At 37.4% G+C, this 23,461-nt stretch overlaps 1 protein-coding gene across 1 annotated transcript in view; it reads left to right on the plus strand.

The window, feature by feature from the left end:
• PTN (pleiotrophin) overlaps positions 1–20,596 on the plus strand; it is a 43,766-nt gene extending 23,170 nt beyond the window's left edge. Inside the window, exons 4-5 of the mRNA XM_039357414.1 lie at positions 2,729–2,890; positions 19,867–20,596. Of these exons, the coding sequence (XP_039213348.1) occupies positions 2,729–2,890; positions 19,867–19,919 (215 nt within the window). The 3' untranslated portion in view covers positions 19,920–20,596. The remainder of the gene's footprint in view (positions 1–2,728; positions 2,891–19,866) is intronic.
• The last annotated feature ends 2,865 nt before the right edge of the window (positions 20,597–23,461 follow it).

Below are 23,461 nucleotides of genomic sequence, written 5' to 3' on the forward strand. Positions count from 1 at the left end.
GGCCTCTCGGATCCCAACATCTGGCAAGGTTCCAACTGGGTCAGCGGCTCTCTTTCCAGGGAGTTTTCTCCCTCTCTTGCTTCGTTGTCTGACATGGTAAATTTTTGCAAAATCCCCCGGCAAGGGTCTACCTTCCAGGTGGATTAATTTTGCAAGTCCTGTCTAATGTAAGGACCCACCCCACTTTGCATCTTAAGAAGACAGAACTCTTGGAATAGCTCTTCCAACAGGAATCCTTTATTAAGAGAAAATGGTTGCAGGCATGCTAGACAGGACTTGGGGTTCAAGCTCTCCCATTCAAGGTTTTAAGGGGTTCCCCAGTAGTCCCACCCAATCAACCCCCCTTCCAGTGATAGTTTCAAGTATCACAATTCCATCCCCTTTCTTCTTCCGTCTGGATGGAGACTTCAGATAACTACATGAAAGGCAATTACTCTTCTTTGATATGTTAAAGCTTAGAGGCCACAATAAACACACATTCAGTCCTTTGAAGTGTGCTGAAGGAAGTGAGGGCCATAAAGCCCCTTTGCTCTCCCCCTTTTCTCCCTCTTATGGCAGAATCCAGAGAAGGCAGAATTGGGAGTTTCTATGTTTGATAATTAAAGATGAAATATAATTGGATTCTGACATGAAGGACAATTTGCACACTGATTTATAACCAACATCTTATCATTATTTTATCATCTGCAATGGGGAATCTTGGATTTGTTTCTGTTGTAGAATATGTCCTTTCCACCTTCTTGTTCACCCTTCTCGGAGCTTTCCCTTTTGATCTTTTCTCCTATGCATCCATCCATAGCACAAATATACCATAATAGCATTTTCTCTTTCCTCCTTCTCATGGCACTGCTCATTTCCAACCCATGAATGAGTCAGATTGAAGTTGTCTTTAGATATAACAATGTTAAAGTAGTAATTTTTCCATTATTTGAATACCATCCAAGGTCAGCCTCAAGGCATGAAGCATATGCTAGATTTTTTTTTTAATCTGTAACCTTGGAGGAAAGACAAATAGCTAGTGATAGAGTGGCAGGATAAAGTTAGGAAATGGGAACAGAATTTCCTTGCTAGCAAAATTCTTGCTAGCAAAATTCTCTATTGATTCAGGAATGTGTGGATACGACTTCAATTCAGATATGGAAAAAGGGTTATAATAAAAGTTACCACTGTTTAATCTTTTAGGAAGTTTTCTATCTTTGATGGATTGCTCTTAAGTAAAATGTATCCTTGAGCTCTCTTGCTTACCCTACTAACTGCAGAATTTCATGGTAGCCTATAGGGAAGATTTCAACTTCCCAGGATCTTCCATCACCAGTCTCAAGGTAATAGTGATGGAACAGAGAAACTTTGTCAGCGCAATATTTGGTTTTTATTCCCCCTTTCTGCTGGGTAGTTGCAGCAGGTTTTGGTCACTTCACATGACCCTGGGACACTGTGACCATCATAAATATGAATCATTTGCCAAGCATCTGAATGTAAATCACAAGACCCTGGAGATGCTGCAACATTCCAGCTGATTGGCGCTTCTTCTGGGCTCAGCGGAAGCACCAAGATCAGCGCCGAGCTCCAGCTGGAGCCTGGCGCTGATCCTGGCGCTTCCACTGAGCCCTGACAGCCCTGCAGATCCAGCCATCTCTTGCTCAGGCTTGTGCATTGCTGCCACCGGTACAGCTCATTCCCCTCCCCTGCTTCCACTTTTCTAGGATGGTGGCGTACCACCTGCCAGGTGCCAATGTACCACCCATACCACTGGTTGAAAAGCCCTGCTCTAAACTATTTGGGACAAGTGGCTGTCCAATCTCTTCTGAAAAACCTCCAGTGATGGAGCACTCACAATTTCTGGAGGCAAGCTGTTCCACTGATTAATTTTTCTCACTGTCAGGAAATTTCACCTTAGATTTCTGTTTGATAATCTTCCATCTGTTACTTCTTGTCATGCCCTCAAGTGTTTTGGAGAATTTGCCTGTCGGTGGCAAACCCTCAAATATTGGAAGACTGCTATTATGTCAGCTCTAGTCCATCTCTTTGTTAGATAGACTTACCCAGTTTTCACAACTGTTCACCATATGCTTTAGCCTCTAGTCCCCTTTGTTGCTCTTCTCTGCTCTCTTTCTAGAGTCTCAGCATCTTTTTTGTATCATGATGACCAAAACTGAATGCAGTATACTAAGTGTAGTCTTACCAGTACAGTATAAAGCTGTACTACCTTACTGTAATAAAATTAAATAGAAGAATTTTGAGGGAATTCTAGGATGACTAGCAGAATACAATAAGATTAACAGAACTTCATGGCAAAGGTACATCATTCTCTCATTATTTTCTCCTCTCCTTTTTTCAAAAGGCATTCATTCACTCTATGGTAAATCTTGTGATTCTGTTACCACACATTCAGAGAGATGTGATTGTGACATCAGTATGCAATTTGCATCCTGGGTTTGTGAGCACTCCATTTTCATCTTGTTTATACCTCTGTTTCTAATGAGCTGGAGCCAGTACCTTTTGGGAGTGTGTTTGAAAACCTGCTTAATTCATTTGTACAAATTCAATTTTGAGTCCATGATATAGTGACAGTGGAAGTGGTTTTATAGTCTCCGCCATGAAAATCTGCCTTATTGCCTGTATTATTCCAAATAAAGGCTGGATAAAATAGCTTTGTTATTATGCCGAGCTTTGCTTTTATCAGCTGCTGATAATAAAAAAAAGTAACATGGTCATTTATTATTCACAGCGGAATGTAAATATCAGTTCCAGGCATGGGGAGAATGTGATCTAAATACTGCTCTGAAGACTCGAACTGGAAATCTAAAACGAGCTTTGCACAATGCGGACTGCCAGAAGACCGTCACCATCTCAAAGCCTTGCGGGAAGCTTATCAAACCCAAACCTCAAGGTAATATCATTTTAAAAATGATTGCATTAGGGGCTTTCCCATCAATGCTTCTAAATGTAATCCTTTAAAATCTCCAGTTGCCAAGGAAATAGAGTTTCAGTATCCAAGATTAAACTATGGAAGAAGACCCTCCCAGAAACTGTTGACAAAGCAGACAGCTCTGGTCTAGATGGACCCATCTTTTCATCCAGGGCATCATGCTTTCATGGAGAAATATTTGGATGGTCCAATGAATAAAGGAATTTTTAGAGAATGTCCATGTGTGTGTGTGTGTGTGTGTGTGTGTAAGAAAGAGAGAGAGAGAGAGAGAGAGAGAGAGAGAGAGAGAGAGAGAGAGAGAGAGAGAGAGAGATCATGTAGCTGACATATTACCCACATGTTTTGCCGAATTTTCAGTTTGGTAAATAAGAACTGGTAATCATTATTAGAAAGGACAGCTATTATTCTGTAATTTCTTATAATATTCAACAATTAAAAAAGCCCCAAACATTAATCAAATATACTTTTTATTCAACTGCCCTTGCTGATTTAACAATGCCCTGCAATAATTTCCCACCAAAATCCTTCATTTAATAATCTATCCATTTATCCATTCATCATTTATTAGCATCCAGGTCTGTTTTACAAGGAAGAAATTTATTTAGATCACAGTATTATACCCAGTTTCTTCAGCTCTTTGGTAATGTACCTATTGGAATCCAGTTGGACTTTCCGTAAGATATGATGCTCCCTACACATGAGAAATAAGGTTAATAAATATGGAAAGATTTGGCCTTGTGAAAGAGAAAAGGATCTGAAAATATTATTCTGAAACAGGACAACTGAGGAAAGTTAGAGAGCACATGTTAGAATAGAATAATAGAGTTGGAAGGGACGTTGTAAGTCATGGGCTGCTTTTGCTCAGGGCTGAAGATTCCTCATAGCAGTTTTAAGGGGTTGGACTAGAAGACCTCCAAGGTCCCTTCCAAATCTGTTGTTCTGTTATTATTTAGTAAAGTTCATGTGCTTATGTAGGAGGAATATAAGAAGGATTGATAGTGGTGGTGATGGGCTGAAGTAGAAGAATGTATAATGACCCATTTGAGGGTTATATTGTTATAATAACAAGATATACTGTTATTTATAAGTTCGTCTAATGAATATTAAAAAAGGGAAAATATTCTGTGCAACATTACCCTCAGTTTTAACTACATTCTCAATTCCTAGTGAAAGAAATCTTGAAAACAATAATCTTAGACAGATAGAAAGTGTTGCCATAATAAAAAAATCTGTTCTACTTGGAAAACCCTACAGAATATGAATGCATCTGAAGGGCAACAGGTTGGGGCAGATTAAATAGCCAGACAGATTTTTTTTTTTAAAAAAAGAAGTAATTTATCATAATCTTAGACAATAATGTGTTCAAAATTGAAAACAAATAACAACTGATCAACTGCAAGCACCTCATGTAGCTGTGACATTTCGCCTTGAGAAAACATTGATCTATCTTCATCAATTAAACCATCTTACCAGTATTGGCTTCTATATATGTATTATGCACATCAGACATTGGTGTCAACAAGCGACTCGGCCACTGTTTAGCTTCAAAGAAGCACTTTCCTAAAATGTCTGGTGATGGGAAGTATTCCTGTGTAAATGTGCACAGCTCTAAAGCTCATCAGATCATTTTCCATAGGATTCTGTTGATCATGGATGGGGAAACCATGACTTTACTGGTGTTATTAAATCATAGCTCTTGGCATCCTTCAGCACAGACCATGATGGCTAGTGCAACTGGGAGTTGTAATACAGCAACAGCTAGATAACCTCAGCTTCTCTGTCCCCATATACATTGTGTTTGGCAATAGAGGAAAACTGAAAATAATGATCCATCGAGTGTACCAATTTTCCTTTGAAGGAATAAGTTGTCTTTTAATTGTTAGCTCCAAGAGAGTTTTGTGCTTTAACATAGGCCTACCTCTGCCAACCGAAGAAAAACATGCCTTTTCCCCTTAATTAATTGAGAAGTGTAACGAGCTCTGCAGCTGCAGCAGGTGGTGTGTACAGAGTGATAGTGGGAGTTGAGGTGGAGAGATGTGCTACTGTGTCTAAGACAAGGTATTGTGCATCCTTCACAAAGGTGCACAGCTTGGTGGCTTATTTGCTGGCTCAGTGTTACTGCTGTTACTTAGCATGCTACGGAGCTCAGTCAAATACCAGAGGCTTCTTTTGGTTTACTCAGCTGGTTACTGAGATGAAGATTAGATGGAAACAGGAGGAACAAGAGCTTTCTATCTTGGTGTCTGCTCAAATTTTCAACCTTCAGGGAAGACATTCTATATCCAATGGTGCAGATAAGTAATTTTAAACTTTAGATTTAATGTTGCTACATCTCATTCCTCTTTAAGATGCCAAATGTCTTTTATTTTACATTTTTCCAAAATTGGTGAGCTAGTCCTGCTGCATTCTCCCCATTCTTTTCATTCTGTTACAAATAAAGCCTGAAATGTCTCTCTCTCTTTTTTTTCCTGCTAAGATTCCCTTAATTTGCAAATATCTCTAGAACAGGAGTTCTCAACCTTGGCAACTTTAAGACTTGTGGACTTCAACTCCCAGAATTCTGGGACTTGAAGTCCACAAGTCTTAAAGTTGCCAAGGTTGAGAACCCCTGCTCTAGAAGGAAGAAATTGCCATTGCCCATTTAAATTGAGAATAGAGTACATGTAGCGTTCCTCCATGTTCAGCCCTCCAGCTGCAAATATCAGCCTGCCTCTGAAAAGTCTTTGAGTTCTAGACAAACTTTTTTTTTATGTTTTGAAAGGGGAACAGGCTGCCCATGTCTGGGTGGGAAGGAGAAAAGAGAGGCCTCTTACTCAGTTCAGCCTTGCATGGTCATAAAGGTTTCTCTAGTCTGGATAGAAGTTTTTTTGTTTGGACTAAAATTGTTTCTTGATGGTACCCCCACTTTACTTTTTTCACAATTCCAAACTATTGATCTGTGTCTTGGATCCTATCATGAAGCCTTAGTTGGCAAACACCATCTAGAACAGTGGTTCTCAACCTTTCTAATGCCGCGACCCCATAATACAGTTCCCCATGTTGTGGTGACCCCCAATCACTTATACATCACTGGGTGTCAGGGGCATGGCCAAAGAAAAGGGGGAAAATGGCGGACAGCTTTGGCGACCCCCGTGAAATGGTCGTTCGACCCCAAATGGGGTCCCGACCCACAGGTTGAGAACCACTGATCTAGAATATAATTTTTAAAAATCTAGAAAGATCCTTTGGATTTAAAGCACTTTGCAGGACTGGTTGCATGGTTTAAAATCTCCAAAGTGTATTTCTATTAAGACATTTCAAATATTCCACTTGGTTGGGTAATGCATGTTAGGAGGAGTAGGATACCAAGTTCTATTCCTGTTTCCTTTTTTGTGATACTTGGCACTCAGGGAGGGTGTTTTCATCTTCATACATTGTCAAGGAATGTGTCCCTGGGAATGAACAATGATCACTAACAAGTTATCTCTTCTGAGGACAACTATTTGAATTTTCAGGTACCTATTTAATACCTCCTTTCTGGAGCAGAGTGGAGAAAGGTGAAACCTACTGGTTCCTTCCCATGTATTGTATATATTTATTACATTCATGGGGAGAACATCTGAGTTGGTATACAATTTCATAAGATATGTGTCATTTTTACATCACTTCCTACCAAGGAAATGAGAGTGAATATAAGTCACATTTAATATTATATATAGCTCCACAGTGAACTCAATAGATACTGAAATACCTATTGTGTACTTTTAATTTGACATTTAAATTCTGCTAACATGAATGAAAATAAATAATAGCTAAGAGAATTTGTACATTTTATGGATGTCAAGACAAGATTGAATTTCTCAGGTGATTTTTCCAACCAGGCAGTGAGAATGCTTTCTCTCAGTTAGTTTTGACATAACTGTTGTGTTGTGTATCTCTGGATGAAGCTCTGATAGCTCATCTTTTGAGATTGATACCCCCAGTCTTTTTCCTTCTCTGCAGTTTCATACAGGTGACTGATATATTCCACTTGATTTTATGGTCTTAAGAATTAATTTACTTGCTTTTCTGTTTTTCCAGTAGAATATTATTAGACAGTTGTATAGGCAGGCATCTCTGCCAACTTCCTGGATCAAATTCCACCACTAGGTGTCCCTCTTGACAATTACTTTCCCTCATACCCTTGGGGGATGTCAATGTATTATTGAGGTCTGTCACCAGGGGTTGCTGTTTGCTATCAAGTCTTTCTATAAGTCTAACAGCAAAACTCCAAATATAAAACAATCCGCATTTACACTTGGAGATACTTCAAGCATTTCTCTTATAGATATTTGCTCCAAACTACATGTAAAGTCACAATGGAATGTATCAATCATATGCAGAGTGACATTCACTTTCATCCACATTCTAAAATGGAGAAGATTTTGTGAGCCTCAGCTTATTTAATGGCCTTAAAAGGAGGAAGATTTATGTAGATGTGTGTGTTTGTGTATATTTCTGTGAAAGTGAGTCAGAGTAAAAGAGACATTTTTTTTCCTGGAGTAGCTGAGCAGGTGCAGTTAGCTCTTCTCAAATATAAACCCTTGCTGGATCAGGCTAAAGGCTCAAATAGTCCAGGATTTTGTTTACAATCAGATAACAATAGAAAGTCCACAAGAAGAATGTAAATGCAATAATCTCCCTGCCCCCATATATGAATCAATAAGACAATCAAGCATTCTCTCTCTCTCCTCCCTAGGTATACAACTTCATTAAAGGAAACAGTAGAAAATGGTCTTGTTGATGCTACCTATTCCATCATGGTCATTATCTTTGTTGTATTGGGAAGAATGGGAATTGTGTCAGGACAGTTTGGGGTTCCCTCAAGAGACACTACATAAGAAGAGCCCATGCCAAAGGTTGTCTCTCCACCATGTGGAAAATTGCAAAGTGGCATGATAGATTTATGAAAGCATTCTTGTTTTATCCTTCTCTTTCCACATGGGATATTGTCCCAAAAGATGGCTTTATCTCAAGAAGCAAAGTGGTTTCTGAAAGGAAAATATTTTTTACATCTTACAGTATTTGTCTCTTGCTGCATCTGTAGTGGGAGCTCAGATTTTCAAAGTCTTTCAGTGGTTAAAGGACAGAGCACAGAATAGGGGCATGAAACATGGTGGATACCCATTCATTGCATGGGTTTAAATGAAGATTAAATAGCTATCAGAATTTAGTTTGAATTCCGGTTCTAAAAATCCTTGAACTAATCCTTATAAATCTGTTTTCTGAGCCTTAGCTACTGAAATTGAATTTTATTCATGTATACAGCTCAAACATCAGTATTCCAGGCATTTAAATTAATCAAAATACAAAGGCATATCATATTGACAGTAAGAAAATGGAAGTAGCTTTTCTTTTTAAAAATCTGCATAAACATCTTTTTTAAAAAAATATTGTCTTTTCAATACTTTTTAAAAGCCCTGCAATAAAAGTTTGAGTTAAACAATGTAAAGTTATTGAACTAAAATGCTGAAATGTTTAATACCTATGCTTGTTTAAAGCTCTTTCATACGAATTCTATCATAAAATGCTGGATTTTCCTCCCTTTGATTTTGTGCTCTCGGTTTCAGCTGCTTCTGTGATTATTGTACTGCTTAATCTATAATGTGGCTCATTAGATGGATGCATTAAAAGGTTAATCTTTAGCATTACTGGAGGCAAAGGAATAAGCTGCTGCTTGGAATAATTTGGTAGAGAAATGAAGGATTTTTCTGATATTGGCAGGGATTGCAAAAAACCCAGACTTAACTAAAATGGGATTAAGTAATCTGGGGTTCTATATTTTGGGTGCACCCAAACCAACCAATGCCTTAACATGTTGAATGAGCCATATGTTTATATTAAATGTCAACATGGTTATTGTTTAGTTGTAGTAAATAACATGATCTGAACTGTTCTGTTTTGTTAACCTAGGTTTAGAGATTCATGAATTATATCCACATACTCGTTCTACTGTATGGAAAATGTCTCTTTCACTCCCCTTTTCTACCTTACTCCAGCCTTCCAGATATCCTGGAATGTAGTTTTCTCCCATTCCTATAAAGGGCCCATGATTGTTGCCTGGGTATGATAGGAATTTGGTTTTCTAAACAAATGTGATAGGAGTTGTAGTCCAGCACATCTGGAAAATCCCAGTTTGAAGACAGCTGTTTTCATACATACCTACAGTTAATGCTTAGCAATGGCTCCTTTCCCAAGTGTAGGAAATGGAAGCTTAAGAAATTCGTCACTTTGCCAATTCTTATCTAAGCTGACCTGATCTTAAAAATACATCTATCAGGAATCAGTTATCATGATGTTTATACTTTCCAAACTTCCTGACTTTCTGCTTGATCCCAAAAATAGAATTTTGGGGCAGCCCAGACACTGGGTTGGATTTAACCTATGAAGAATGGTTACAGGAACTGGGCATGACTTGTCTAGTGAAGAGAAGAACCAGGAGAGACATGCAAACAGTGTTCCAATATTTGAGGGCCTGTCACAGAGAGGAGGGGACCAACCTATTTTCCAAAGCACCTGAAGGCCAGACAAGGAATAACAGATGGAAACTGATCAAGGAGAGATTCAATCTAGAAATAAGGAGAAATTTTCTGACAATGAGAACAATCAACTGATGGAATAGTTTGCCTTCAGATGTTGTGGGAGCTTCATCACTGGAAGCTTTCAAGGAGAGACTTGACTGCCACCTGTCAAAAATGATGTAGGGTCTCCTGCTTGGGCAGGGGGTTGGACTAGATGACCTACAAGGTTCCTCCCAACTCTGTAATTCTAATTCTAATTCTAATAGGCTCTTGAAAACAGTTCATGCAGGGGCAGAAAATGGCAAGAATAATGGCTTCCATGAAATAGTGGGTAATATTGGCAGAATTTTTTTTTGTGGTGATGCTATTGTTCTTAAGTGAAATGGAGAGAAAGAAGAAAAATTAATCATAACAATGGCTTTACTTGTAGATTTGGCACTCAGCAGTGCCTGACCACAGTGGGAGCACTGCTTGAAGCTATTATATTTATTGAGATAAATTTTAAAAAAGAGATAGATTCAGCATAAGTTAATATTTATTCTAATTATTATTCCAAATGAGGAAAAAAAACCCTTTCCATTCTGGATCTAATGCCCCTTTTTTTCTGTTTAATTTTTTTCATCACTTTCATTCCATTTTTTTTTTTGCCCTATACATGTATTCCTCAACTTACAATAGTTCATTTAGTGACTGTTCAAAGTTACAATAACATTGAAAAAGTGACATGATCATTTTTCAAACTTACGATCGTTGCAGCATCCCCATAGTCACATGATCAAAATTTAGATGCTTGGCAACTGATTCATATTTATGACAGTTGCAGTATCCTGGGGTCATGTGATTACCTTTTATGAACTCTGAAAAGCAAAGTGTTTGTGTCATTTTGTAAGATTCAGTACTAACTAACACTAAAAGCAGACTTGTATTTTTCTCTTTAGTCATCTCTTAGAATCTTTAGTCCCCTCTCTTATCCAGTTTCTACAATCAGAAATTTGCTTTTTTTTGTTATGACTTACAATCATCTTCAGGCTGGTGTTTTCAGCTTTGTGCTTCGAGGAGCAATCTTCGTGTTTTCAGCACGAAGCTGAAAATACCAGCCTGAAGATGACGAATGGGACTTCGTCGAAACGTTGCCAAGACACTTCCAATTTTATGCAGGAGAAAACCCATTTCAAATGTATTTGGATCTTTAATCCATTTATAACTTTCTTAGATTAAAATTTTATATAGCTTTTTGCTGTTTATTGCAAATTGTTTAGGTTCTTAACCTTCCAATTAATTATTCTTTTATTCAGAGTTGAAGCTAAACTAACTCGGTGACTTTTCAAACTTGTTATTCTGAAGGTCTCTAATTGCTTTAGGATAGTTAATAGGCAATTTCTAAAAAGTGAACTTAGTGCCCTTTTAAAGGCTCTGCCATGGCTGCAAGCAAAACAGTTAATCCCGTAATCTCTAGATGCTCAAACCTGCAGAAAACTGCTGTCTTGTGGTCTCCTTCTGAAAAGCAGATATCTAGAGTGCGTGTGACTGATCTCACATCCTTTCCTTGTCTAGTCACTGGTTCTTGGGTCTTTGCCATGATTGATGACTTTACTTTCATGGAGAAATCTTCAGTTTGCCATAATTCCCCCCAGAAGTCCACAAAACATTTCAAGATTTCAAAAATTTACTAACTCTGTCTTCAAATAAGTCTTCCCTTTTAACTTTCCCAAACAAAATGTTTCTATCCAATGTATTCTACAATTTAAACAAGGATTCTTTTGCTCTGAAACTGGCATTTTTTTGGGGGGGGGATACATAGGGTGAAGATGCTAGGATGGTTATCAAATAAAGGAATAAAGAAAAAGAAATATAACAATATAAAATAAATGTTTCTCAGATCCAGCTACTAGAAGGTTTATAAGCTATTGTTATTTGTAAAAAAATGAAGCAAGAAAAAGAATTGTGGCATGAATGACCCATAGTTTGATCACCAGTAATGATGTTTTGAGTCCTTGGAGGTATTTTCAGAAACAAAAAAAACTTATTTTTGTATTGGTTCCACTACGAATCATTTCTGAACATAACCATGACAGAGGTCCCATCACAGATATTAGTCATCAGATGCAAGAATTTATCAAATAAAAGAATATAGTAATATAAAAACAATTTTTTTCAAAACGAACTAACAGAGGATTCTCAATTCACTATTATTATAAAGAATGAAGGAAGCAAGAAAAGGAATAAGAAATTATTCTTGCTTCCTTCCTTCAAGATATTTTTGTTTGAAGAATTATTTAAAGAATTGGTTTAAGCTTATTGCTTAAAGAATTATTTAAATAATAGGCAAAATTATCCATTCTTAACAGAAGATATATATTGATTTTTCAGCAATGACTCAGAAATTACTTTGATTTGTTTTTAAGTGTGTGGGGTTCCAGAAAAGAATAATGTCCTCCACCATGATATATAGTAAAAAGGAGATCCATTGAAAAGCATTTTTCCAAGTTCTTGCAAACCCCTCTTTTACTTGGCCTGGTTGACATGGTTGTCCAAAGTATAGTACAGGATATATCGGGCACAAAGGATCAGAATCATACATTAAGTTGCAGTCTTGCTCAAGACTATATACAAGAATCTAGTCAACTAAAGTTCAATACTAAATTGTCACCAGATATCTGTCAACAAAATTCAAGAGGGGATGGACTTGGACTGTTTGTGAGAAAACAACAACAACTCTATGCTGATGAAATGCTTAACTCTGTCTTCCAGCTCTACCTGCTCTTCTCCTACATGATTGGGGTAGGCAATCCATGGTATGTGCACTACAGAAGTTCCACCCAACTTTTATAGCCCTTGGGTCTCAAAAAAGTAATATGCATTATCACAATTGTGGTTAAATTGAACAAAGCACAAAAAGTATGAAACTTTTCATTGTTTGGCTGTTTGCATCTGCCGAACTATCTATATTTCTACTTTGGGAAACTGGAAAAAACTTGAAATCTAAAAGGGAGGCACATCTTTCAAGAAACACGAGCTGCTGTTGAAAATGACAAACTTTTATCTCAGTCTTTTTTTTTTTTCGTCCTCTGATGTCAGGTCATTATATTGAGAACTTTTTTATTCAAGCAGCAGGAAGACAGCAATATAACTTGCAGATATAGTGATACCATAATATAATAATATTTTACTAGAGAAAAAAGAAAGTGGATGTGCAGATCCAGTTTGTAAGTTTGGATAGCTTACACGAATATGCACGTGGATTTCAATTCACAAATAGTTATTGGCTAACTAACTTGTAAAAAAAAAGATGGATAATTAAGAGTAGACAGGATGAAAAGCCCTTGGATCGCTCTCTGACCAATTAGAAGAGAATTACAACAAGATCCAGGATGACCACTTTCAGTTTATTCAATAAACAATTCATAGCATAACACACAATGAATCAGGTTCTTCTTGCTTTATATATTTAACGCCCAGTGATGAATTTTAGGGTTTTGACTAATTGTACCCTAGGAAATTTAGTCATGTCTGGATTATGACTCAAGCAATCTATATCCTACTAAAATTCTTGTTCCTGTAACTTTTAACTGGCAGAAATGATGCATTGTAAGGCAACAATTTTTGAATCACAGTATCTCAAATGGGCTAACTTACAGGATGTGTTCAAAATCTGGAACCCATGACTCCCATGGGTTTGAAATTTGGCAAATTTGGTAAAACATGTTACAACATAAATCATAAAACATTTTATGACATAATACAAAATCTCATAAAGATTTCCTGTGTTAATGTTTGACTTTGCTACATAGTTCAACAAGGATTATTTTCAAAGCATGGGCATCTCTGAATGTATCCTAGCATTTCCAGTGAAGGCAGCACAATTTTTTAAGATTAAAAATCTTAATTTTTAAGATTTTTAAAGAAAATTTTCAGGTAACATTAGAAGCTTTGTCAAGGAATTGAGGAATCTAGTAAGGAAATATCTCTGAAACAATAACTCAAGAGATCACAGGTTGTCAAGTCTATATACTACTAAAACTCTCATTCCCATAATTGGATGAAATGGTGCATCATAGGGTAACAATTTTTGAATCAAGATACTTCAGATGGGCTAATTTATAGAATGTGTCTAAAATTTGGAATCCATGAGCCCCATGAAGTTGAAATCTGGCAATTTTTCTGTAACATTTTATGATATAAATTATCATAAAATATTTATGACATAATACAAAATGTTATAAAACATTAATATGGACAACTGAAGCTTGATTGTGTATCCAGTTCAATAAAGGTCAGTTTCAAGGCAAATGCATCTCTGAATATCTCCTTGAAGTTTTAAGAACTTTTCCAATGATGACAGTATATTAGAAATTCTCCCATTGTTGAAGGCACTGAGGAATCTCTTATGAAAATCTCTCTCCAATGATGCCCCAATGATGGGTTGTTTAGTAATTATTAATATTCTGAGCTTGGATCAATGCCAAGAAGATTCAAGTACTTTTCCTCAACCATTTCTTTGTCAGATTAATCTATCATACAGAATTTATTAGAATAGAATAGAATAGAATAGAATAGAATAGAATAGAGGAGAGCAGAGGAGAGCAGAGCAGAACAGAACAAAACAGAGTTAGAAGGGACCTTGGTGGTCTTCTAGTCCAGCCCTCTGCTCAGGCAGGAAACCCTATACCATTTCAGACAAATGGTTGTCCAATCTCTTCTTAAAAACTTCCAGTGTTGGAGCAATCATAACTTCTGGAGGCAGGTTGTTCCACTGATTAATTGTTCTAACTGTCAGGAAATTTCTTCTTAGTTCTAGGTTGCTTCTCTCCTTGATTAGTTTCCATCCATTGCTTCTTGTCCTGCCTTCAGGTGCTTTGGAGAATAGCTTGACTCCCTCTTCTTTGTGGCAACTCCTTAGATATTGGAACACAGCTATCATGGCATCCCTCATCCTTCTCTTCATTAAACTAGGCATACCCAATTCCAGCAACCCTTCTTTATATGTTTTAGCCTCCAGTCCTCTGATCATCTTTGTTGCTCTTCTCACTCTTTCTCTGAACTCTTTCACAGTTGTTACTGTGGAAATAAAATGAAAGGATACCTCAGAGAATGTTGCTTTGAGTTTTCAAAGGAAAAGGGGAAAAGATATGCAACTAATAAGCCAAAAAAACCTCCAGTCCTTCCAGCGCCTGCTTCTTCATCAGTCTAGTAGGGCTTCCATATCTGGGCTGCAAAGATAGAGAAGACCACTATATTGGCAGCAAAGAGATATTAACAATTTAACTCTTTGCTGCCATTTAGTGATTGTTTGGATCTTTACATGCTATTGACCAATATGGCTGCCATCTTCACAAGCTTAAATATATTGTTCAAGCTTTGCAGTTCCAGTGAGAATCAGCATTCTTACTTATGTCTGTGTCAGCATGATTCAGAATGCTGAGCCATTTATTGCTCCTAATGGAAAATAACAAAATCTGATTAATCCAATGAATCAAGTTGTGCAGCACATTGTTGGGAATTCTCCGTTCCTTTGGCCAGGACAGACAATACTATAATGGTCCAGTTGCATCAGCAGGTTGGATCCAAGAACTGACATATTTTACAAGAAATGCGGTGCTTTTATAGAATCTGATGCAATTCACCATTATTTGTGTTTAGGCCAACCCAGTCTCTTTGCTTACTGAAGAATAAATTATAATATATTTTTAATTTGATTTCCACAAAATGCTAGTTATTATGTTTCTCTTTTTAGTTTAAACTCCATGTGGCTGTACAGTCTGGGGGATGAGCTGTCAACTGCTTTTTCCTAAAAATCAAATCAGAATTATCTAATATTTCTACCATGCTATTAAGAAAAAATGCTGAATATTCAGATGTGGACCCAATTGCACTGACTTTGGTTAGCTGAAGAAAGACCTTTGATTTAACAATGGCACAACTTTCTCATCATTTTGCACTTTTCAGTACTTACTAACCAAATCGGGTTGATCCTGAGTGTTCCAGGACTGCAAATGGATAAAAATAATATTTAGATTTCTCCAAGACATCTATGGTTATTTTTTTTAAAAAGGAAAAATACCTTCTACACTAGCCTTTGCTTCATTATAAATATCCCATATACTGTAATTTATGTAGTTTCTCAAAAGATTTCTTCCCCTATGAAAAGAAGCTTCTGCTTTATTCTCAGGATGCTTGACATATTCCTTTTGGTGCTTTTTAAAAAATGTTACTAAGGGGAAGGGGGGGGGGAAGAGTTGCTACTGCTGACATTCTCTTTAGTTACCTAGCTTTCACTTACCCTGAAGTCTCTCTGATGTCCATATTTCCCAATTTGAACAGAGACGTGAAATGAGTTTTTATGGATTTAAAGAACTATGAGAAACCAGGAGCCTGACAACCACAATAAATGTCACAATGAAAGAAGGGACATCCACTTATTCTGGCCACTTCATTACTAAAAAAAAAAAAAAAAAAAAAAAAAAAAACCAGAAGCAAAAATTGCATTCTACTCATAAGCATTTCAATGAATTTCTCCTTTTAGTAAAAATGAAAGCAAATTAGACTATGAAAAAAATATAGAATAAATTGCATTGTTAATTTGGAAGATAAAGTAGCGCTTCGGTTCCATCAAATAGGAAAAGTTGTTGACTTTTTTCTGACAGACTTGATATGCCTTAACGTGGCAAATGATAGCTCAATTTCATTTGAATCTCTTCTTGGTCTATGTGTGTTACCTTCATGGAAAAGAACCATGAGTGAACATAATACTTAAACAAAAATAAGAACTTCTAATCTAAGGTGAAGAATTTGACAGCAGAATATAAGAACCATAAGGTGATGTTGAAATTCCAGTTCATTAATCCTTGGTCAAAATCCCTAGTTCTGAGTTTTCCTGTTTAGACTTCATTTTTAATCCAAGATGAGTTTCAGCATTTAAAATTTGGGGTCCTCAGAATTCCATAAATGTAATTGTTGTATATTTTAACATTATCAAATGAAATGTGCAAATACAGTCTACCTTGCTGAGACAGTATTAGAGATAAGGGTGTAGAAGCTGATGTTAGGCTCCATAAAATGTTGCTGTCTACTTTAAAAAAAGAAAAGGAAATGTCTGTAATTTCTTTATTTTTGACCAAATTAACTGACATCTATCGATATGGTTGGCCATTTGATTTGGATAACATCTGCAAAATTTCAAAGCAATTGTTTCTTGTGTGGTTATTTGGGAGGAATTGTTAAAGTTTGGAAGTAGTAAAGCAAAAAGATTGTTCCCCCTTTCCAATATTATTTGGAGTGAAGGTGGCTTTACCTATATCTCATTCTTGCATATCTTCCACACCGTTGTTTCAGATTAGGCAAGAGAGAACAAAGTAACTTGTTTCATTTGTCAAATTTAATTCCATGTATGAGTTTTATGGCTTGTTCTTTGCATTGATGAGGATGGCTCCACAAGAATAGTTATATGGCTAAAGTTTGCATCTTGTCCTGAAGTGTGATAAGCACTTTCATATAACCAGTGTTCATGTATATTTGTGTGTGCAAATTCACAAGTGCTCATATATGTGAAATATGTAGATGAAACAAAGCATTTTTGGCAAAGATGCAGAATAGACTGATAACCTGCACAGTGAGCACATTCCAAAGATTACCCAGTGGGAGAGGGAGGAAAGAAACAGTGGCAGGCAACTCAAAGCATTTGTGGATGCAGGTGTGTGTTTTCAGAGCCATGTAGCATCTTCTCATTTGCCTTCCACTGCTGGACTCCAACCATCTTTCTCCAAGAGCTAACTGATATTTTTGGAGTCCTCCACCAGCTAATCCTTGAGAGAAACACTTGCACGCCAAGTATAACTGGCTGTTGAGATAAGAAAAGCTGGATTTGGATCATAGTTGAGTTCTGTCTCTCTCCTCTCCCCATTTCTTCCCACTCTATTAATATCCTTTAAAATAACTGGACAGGGAAGTATATCTGTAAAGTAACATTCAATTTCTGCATAGGTGATGAAAGATATACACTGCCCATTTTTTAATCACACATTTATTTTTAACATTTCTTTGGCAGAGGGAGAAGGTAGGTGTGGACAAAATCCCTTTCCCACAGAAAGCAACACCCACTGACCTGCTCTTTTCCTATCGCTGAAAACTCATCATTGCACAGAGGAAGAAAGCAAGATGAATGGTGGTTGTGGCTGCTCCTTCTTGTTCCTATCCCAACTCATTCATCAGTTTTGAGCAGAGAAGTGAACAGACCAGATGTGACAGTAGGGTCTGTAATTTTCTGAAGGTCAATAGCAAATCTCACAAAGCCTATGGGTTTTAGAAGGCAGGTGGCAATTCTTCCCCTGACTGAATACCTAGTTCTTTTACCTTGACAACACTTCTGCTGTGAATCTTGGGGAACAAATACACCGATAGGAGGCTATTTCAAAGTTTAGCACTTAAATTCAAAGCATTCATACCTGGAAAAAGCTAGTCGTTTAATGTCTCTGTGACACACATTTTTTGTTGCCCACTTTACATACTCAGCTTTCAGAACTGCTGAAAGAATCCATCCATCATTTCCTAGAAGATTGCAGCAGAGAATGAAAGAATTGAAAAGGACTATTTATTTCATCAGGTCCTAACCTGTAAACAGTGCAGAAACCATATTAAAGTATGCCTGGTAGAAAGTTCTTCAGCCATTCTTGAACACAGTCATTGAGTGGGAGACCACTCCCACTTTAAATAATTATGATTGTTGAACTGCTCTATAAAACACTCCTCCACCCAATGACTAGATTATGTCTACCTGTAATTTAAATCTATTATGCTGCCCACTGAACTCTAGAAATACTTTTGTCTTTTGATACTTGAAAAGTGCTCTTACGTCTTCTTTCAATTAGTTTTCACAAACTTAAACATATACTATTCTGGGATGTTCTTGATGCTCTCTAAGCTTGGATACTTGCTTGCAGAACCTCTGTTACTTAAGTAGCTAACATGGTCACTAACACTGATATTACCTAGTTGGATAATTAAATGTCTGTAAACAACCAAGTTCAGAGAGCACCAAAAACTGCATAGTCCAATTCTAAGCTACAGATATCTTCTTCTGTTGGATATGAAGTTCCTTTTAGGACTTAATTTCCAGTCCCTTTTATCCACCTTGTTGACTTTCTTTACCTCTGTCTCAGTTTGTCTGAATCCTTCTGAAAGACGGCTGGAATTGGGTATAGTATGCAAGGTAGTATCTGGCAGAGTATAGTAGAATTATTATTTTCAAGTATTTGGACATTATATTCTATTCATAAAATTGCTATTGCTTTTTTGGCAGCCATATCACATAGCTGAATCATATTTGATCAAGATCTTTTTCACACATACTGTAACAAAGTTAGGTATCTCCTGCTTCAAATTGTATATTTTTCCATAAGAAGGAAGCTACATTTATTAGTGTTACATTTCATTTTGTAATTTTCAGACCACTTCTCTAACATGTCAAGATCAATTTGAAATTTGCTTTTATCTTCTAAGATGATTAGTTATTCCACCCAGTGTTATGCTGCTTATTTGTTTTTTTTTTTGTTTGTTTGTTTGTTTGTTGACTGTTTGATTTATATAGGTACCTGCTTGATATACAACTCAGGACAGCATAAGTTGAAGAATACTCATTGCAGAAAAAAATGTCCTAATAGAATGTGTATGTGTGAGATACTGATTGACCTTTTTCCAATGGAGGCATATATCTGCAAGAAGCATCATTTAAAAAAAAAGGAAGTTACCAATTGTTGTTCTGTGCAAAACTGCTTCTTCAGTAACTGAAGGTAGATGGTATGAATTCCAGGGCTACCTCATTTAGCTAGCTGCTAATAAGAAGAAAGCCCTAGGGGCATGGGTCCAGTTTCTCCCCAAATGTTTTTAAAATTGGGCATTCTAGGAAATCTAAAATGGTTGCCACCAGCCAATGAAGTTTTATTATCTTTTCCTGTGTCACCCCTTTCCTATAGAATTGCTAGCTATGAGACTTTGTTCTCTTTTTTGTCAAACAACAAATTTAGGTCTCCCAGTTTTTTTTTAAGCAGTAAGAATTTAATTGCATGTAGAATATCAATGTGAAGTATGCAATCAGTTTTAATGCAGATAAATATTTAGGTATCAGTAATCAGACATTTGAAAAATTCAAGTTACTTTTTCTCTGGGTTATATTTGCAGGATCTTGATGCTAAATTGGAAGAGATGTGCAAATAGATATATTTTTTTCTTGGACTACACGTGGTAGTCTTGAGTACATTGTACAAAATAGTGTTGTGATGGTGGTGGGCGTTTCTCTTGTTTCTGGGAACTAATAAATGCTCATTCTTTCCTTGCCAGCCTCTGGAGTCAGCTTTCTTTTTGATGATGTTTTGACCCTTATTCTTATTCTTCTTGTGTCAACAGAACCCAAGAAAAAGAAAAAAGAAGGCAAGAAACAGGAGAAGCCACTGGAATAGGAAAGCTATGCTCACCATGACAATGGGACTTCCTTGAATGTAATTGGTTAACAAGTTTCATTGACATCTAGTCATTTTATCCAGAAGTTATTTATAGCTTAATTGTACAATAGGGAAAAATAAGCATACAAATGCACCCTCTTTTCTCTTTTTTTTACCCAACTATTGCATTTCTCCAACTTGTTGGTCTTCCAGTGAGTCAGACTACAACTGTCATCCATCATCTTTCTGGCTGGACATGATGGGAGTTGTAATGCAACACACCTGGAATGATCCAATTTGGGTAAAGTTGATATTCTAGTATTTTAAATGTATAATCTTAGTGGCATGTGTAGAAATCTTCAATAAAGGCAGCAATATCATTTAGTACGAGTGCCGTTATATATGAGAAAGTATAGATTCATTTTAAATTCCTCCTTTACTCTGCCAAGTCCACTTTGGTTCTGCATGCTTGTGACTTACATGGGACTCCCAAGGTGCACCCTATGAGGGTTCTATGATGTCATAATGGTCTGGGCAGACAGGCCTTCTTATGTATAAAATAGACAGAACTTCCTCCACCAAGTTTTTATGTTTCATAATAGCAAAAGTACATTTCTATATGCAGGTTGTACCAGCACTGAAATAGCTAACTTGGTTCTAACTTACAGCTTTTAATAAAACATTTTAAAACTATAGTCCATAATGTTTTTTTTATCTCCTTCCTGAATACATTTACCATTTCAGGGCAGAATTAATTCGTGGTAAGCATAAAAATTCATTTCCACCACTTCTGGTTACTGTTCTGCTATCAAAAATGGAAGAAAAGGCTGCAGAGCCAAAATATGTTTTTCACTCCACTATGATGGATTGAAGCATTCTTATGCAATGGTGTAACTCCATGATATTATTCAGTAGAGGGAGTCTTCGACATACAACAGTTCGTTTAGTGACCATTCAAAATTACAACGGCACTGAAAACAGTGATTTATGATGGTTTTTCACATGACTGTCACAACATCCCCACAGTCACATGATCAAAATTCAGACCCTTGGCACCTGGTTCATATTTATGATGGTTGCAGTGTCTTGGAATCATGTAATCGATCACCTTTTGCAAACTTCTGACAAACAAAGTCAAAGGGAAAGCCAGATTCACTTAACAACCATGTTACTAATTTAACAATTGCAGTGATTCACTTAACTGTAGCAAAAAATGGGGCAAAACTCACTTAACTGTCTCACTTAGCAACAGAAATTTTGGGCTCAATTGTGTTGAGAACTACTTGTAGTAGATGGTATAATAGCAGGTGATGATGATGATGAATTTAACAAAACCTTCAGCCAAATGAAAAGCAATCTTTATTTCCTACATGATCTTGCTAATAATTGTTAGTATTTGAACTGCTATTGGAAAGTATGCATTTGATTATTTCCCTCATCCTTCCTGCCCAAAGAATTACAAATTTTGAAAGTCTCTTATCACTTATTTCGTGAGGTAGTTCTTTTCTTTAAAAAAATAGATAATATTAAAGAGACTGCTTTGAAAAAAAAAAAACCCTAAACCTAACCCTCTCTTGGAAATAAATTTCATGTGTTGACTCAGACTACTCCCTATTAAGAAATACAGAGAAAATCTGCAATGGTTAGTAGACACCAACAGACATAATCAGTCATATAGAAAGGGAACCTGGATAAGAAATGAAATATAACCTTTACAATATTTAACTGGAGGAAGAAATGACAAAGCAGACAGAGAGAATTCTTAAAAGTTCTGAAGTTCTTCCAGAGCCAAGAGGTCAAAGACTGCTTGATTGTCCCAGTAGATAAAATTAAATTTAATGGGTTTATGTCAGTTGTGGGATTTAGCTGCTTCGTACCGGTTTGGCAGAACCAGTAGCTAAATTTTGCTGAGTTTGGAGAACCAGCTTGAATGCACACTGCTTCCAGAAGTCCAGTCTAGGCCTCAGAGGCCTGGCGGAGGCTTTGCAGGCCTAGAACGGCCCGCTGGAAGTGCATGGATGCCACTTCTGGAAATCTAGGCCTCAGAGGCCCAGGCCTGCATCCAATAAGAGAACCAGTTATTCAGGTATTTGAATCCCACCACTGGTTTATTTTAATAGAAAAGCCAGTGATGATGGAATATTGTGATAAGTCTCTTATTGCTCAAACTATGGACACAAAATTTTTGAGAAGTGAACAAGAATAATATTTTCCATTTAAATCATGGACAACTTTTGTATCAGAAGCACTGAAGCACTTCTGGGTTGAAAGGATTAGCTGGTGACAGCCCCATTGCCCTGGGGACATGCAGTTGGGGGCTCCTTTCATGTTGCCAGAAGGTGCTGGAGCAAAGGTCGGGAGCTCAACCCTGCCTCATGGCAGTATACAAGTTTTGAATGTGGGGTTGCTAGCCTCCACCCAGCGACCTAACCACATGAGCCACCATGCTCCTATAAATTGTCGATAGAAGGCAAACATCCCTACCATAAAAAGTACAGAAGTAGAAGCAAAAGAAATTGGAAGCAGAAGAAAAGAACTATATAACGATATAACTAATGTACTGTTACTGCAACCTTATATAACTTAAGGTTACAGCAACACTACATTATGCCTCCTCATGTGTTTCTATCCTTGCAAAAACATTCTTGTTTCAACTGCATTCATACTCCATTTCATACAGTGGTTTTCTTTTCTCAATGTTTAACTAACCCCTCACCTTTATTTCTATGCATTTATTCAGCCATTCCATTCCACAAGAACAGGTCACCTTCGGTCAGATCTGTTGTATCCTCCTATGTTCTCTTACTTTACAGATACACAGCATAATAATTTTTCTTCCTTTCATTTGTTTACCATTTAGTCCTCTATAATCTAATCTTCTTGATGCCATAATCATCACCAAGTAAGCCAAAGATACTGACTTCTGTGGCCTACAATGACTTTAATCAATTAGGGCTTTCACATTTTTAAGTAAAATTTAGAAAGAGTTGTTATGTCCCGAGCCTTTGCAAACGGCTCGGGCGTTTGCAGGCAGTCCCGGGCAGGTGCAAAGCTGCCCGGGACCAGACAGGCTGTCGCCAGCGCCGTGCGCATGCGCGGGTGCTGGCGCGGGAAAAGTAACCCATTTACCCGGGAGTTGCCTATATAAGAGGCTGCGAGGCGTTTGGGCGAGGCTGAAGCCATCTTCCTGTAAGCTGAACGCTGAATAAAAGAAACTGAGAACTCCAGCTGCTTCTCGTGTCTGTTTTCCCGCCACGGACTCAACACTGGCGACGAGGATGGGATGCCTTGCACTACCTTGAAAGGAAGAAGTGTAAGCTTACCCAAGGAGTCCTGAGCGGCGGAAGAGGAACGGCGTCGACTCGGCAGCTGCCCGCCATTCCGGTGCGCATTCGGGGGTAGGCTGGCTGATAGACCCGTCTCCTGAAGATCCGAAGATGGCGAAAATCGGAAGGCTTTCAGAATTCGACGTCTCACATCCAGAGCGGTGGGAGTCCTACGTATCCAGAATGGAGAACTACTTCAAGGCAAACCAAGTGACGGAAGATAGCTTGAAGGCT

This window comes from Crotalus tigris, unplaced genomic scaffold (genome assembly GCF_016545835.1).
Source record: "Crotalus tigris isolate CLP2741 ecotype Arizona unplaced genomic scaffold, ASM1654583v1 scf7180000018919.839542, whole genome shotgun sequence".
NCBI classification, from domain to species: Eukaryota; Metazoa; Chordata; class Lepidosauria; order Squamata; family Viperidae; genus Crotalus; species Crotalus tigris.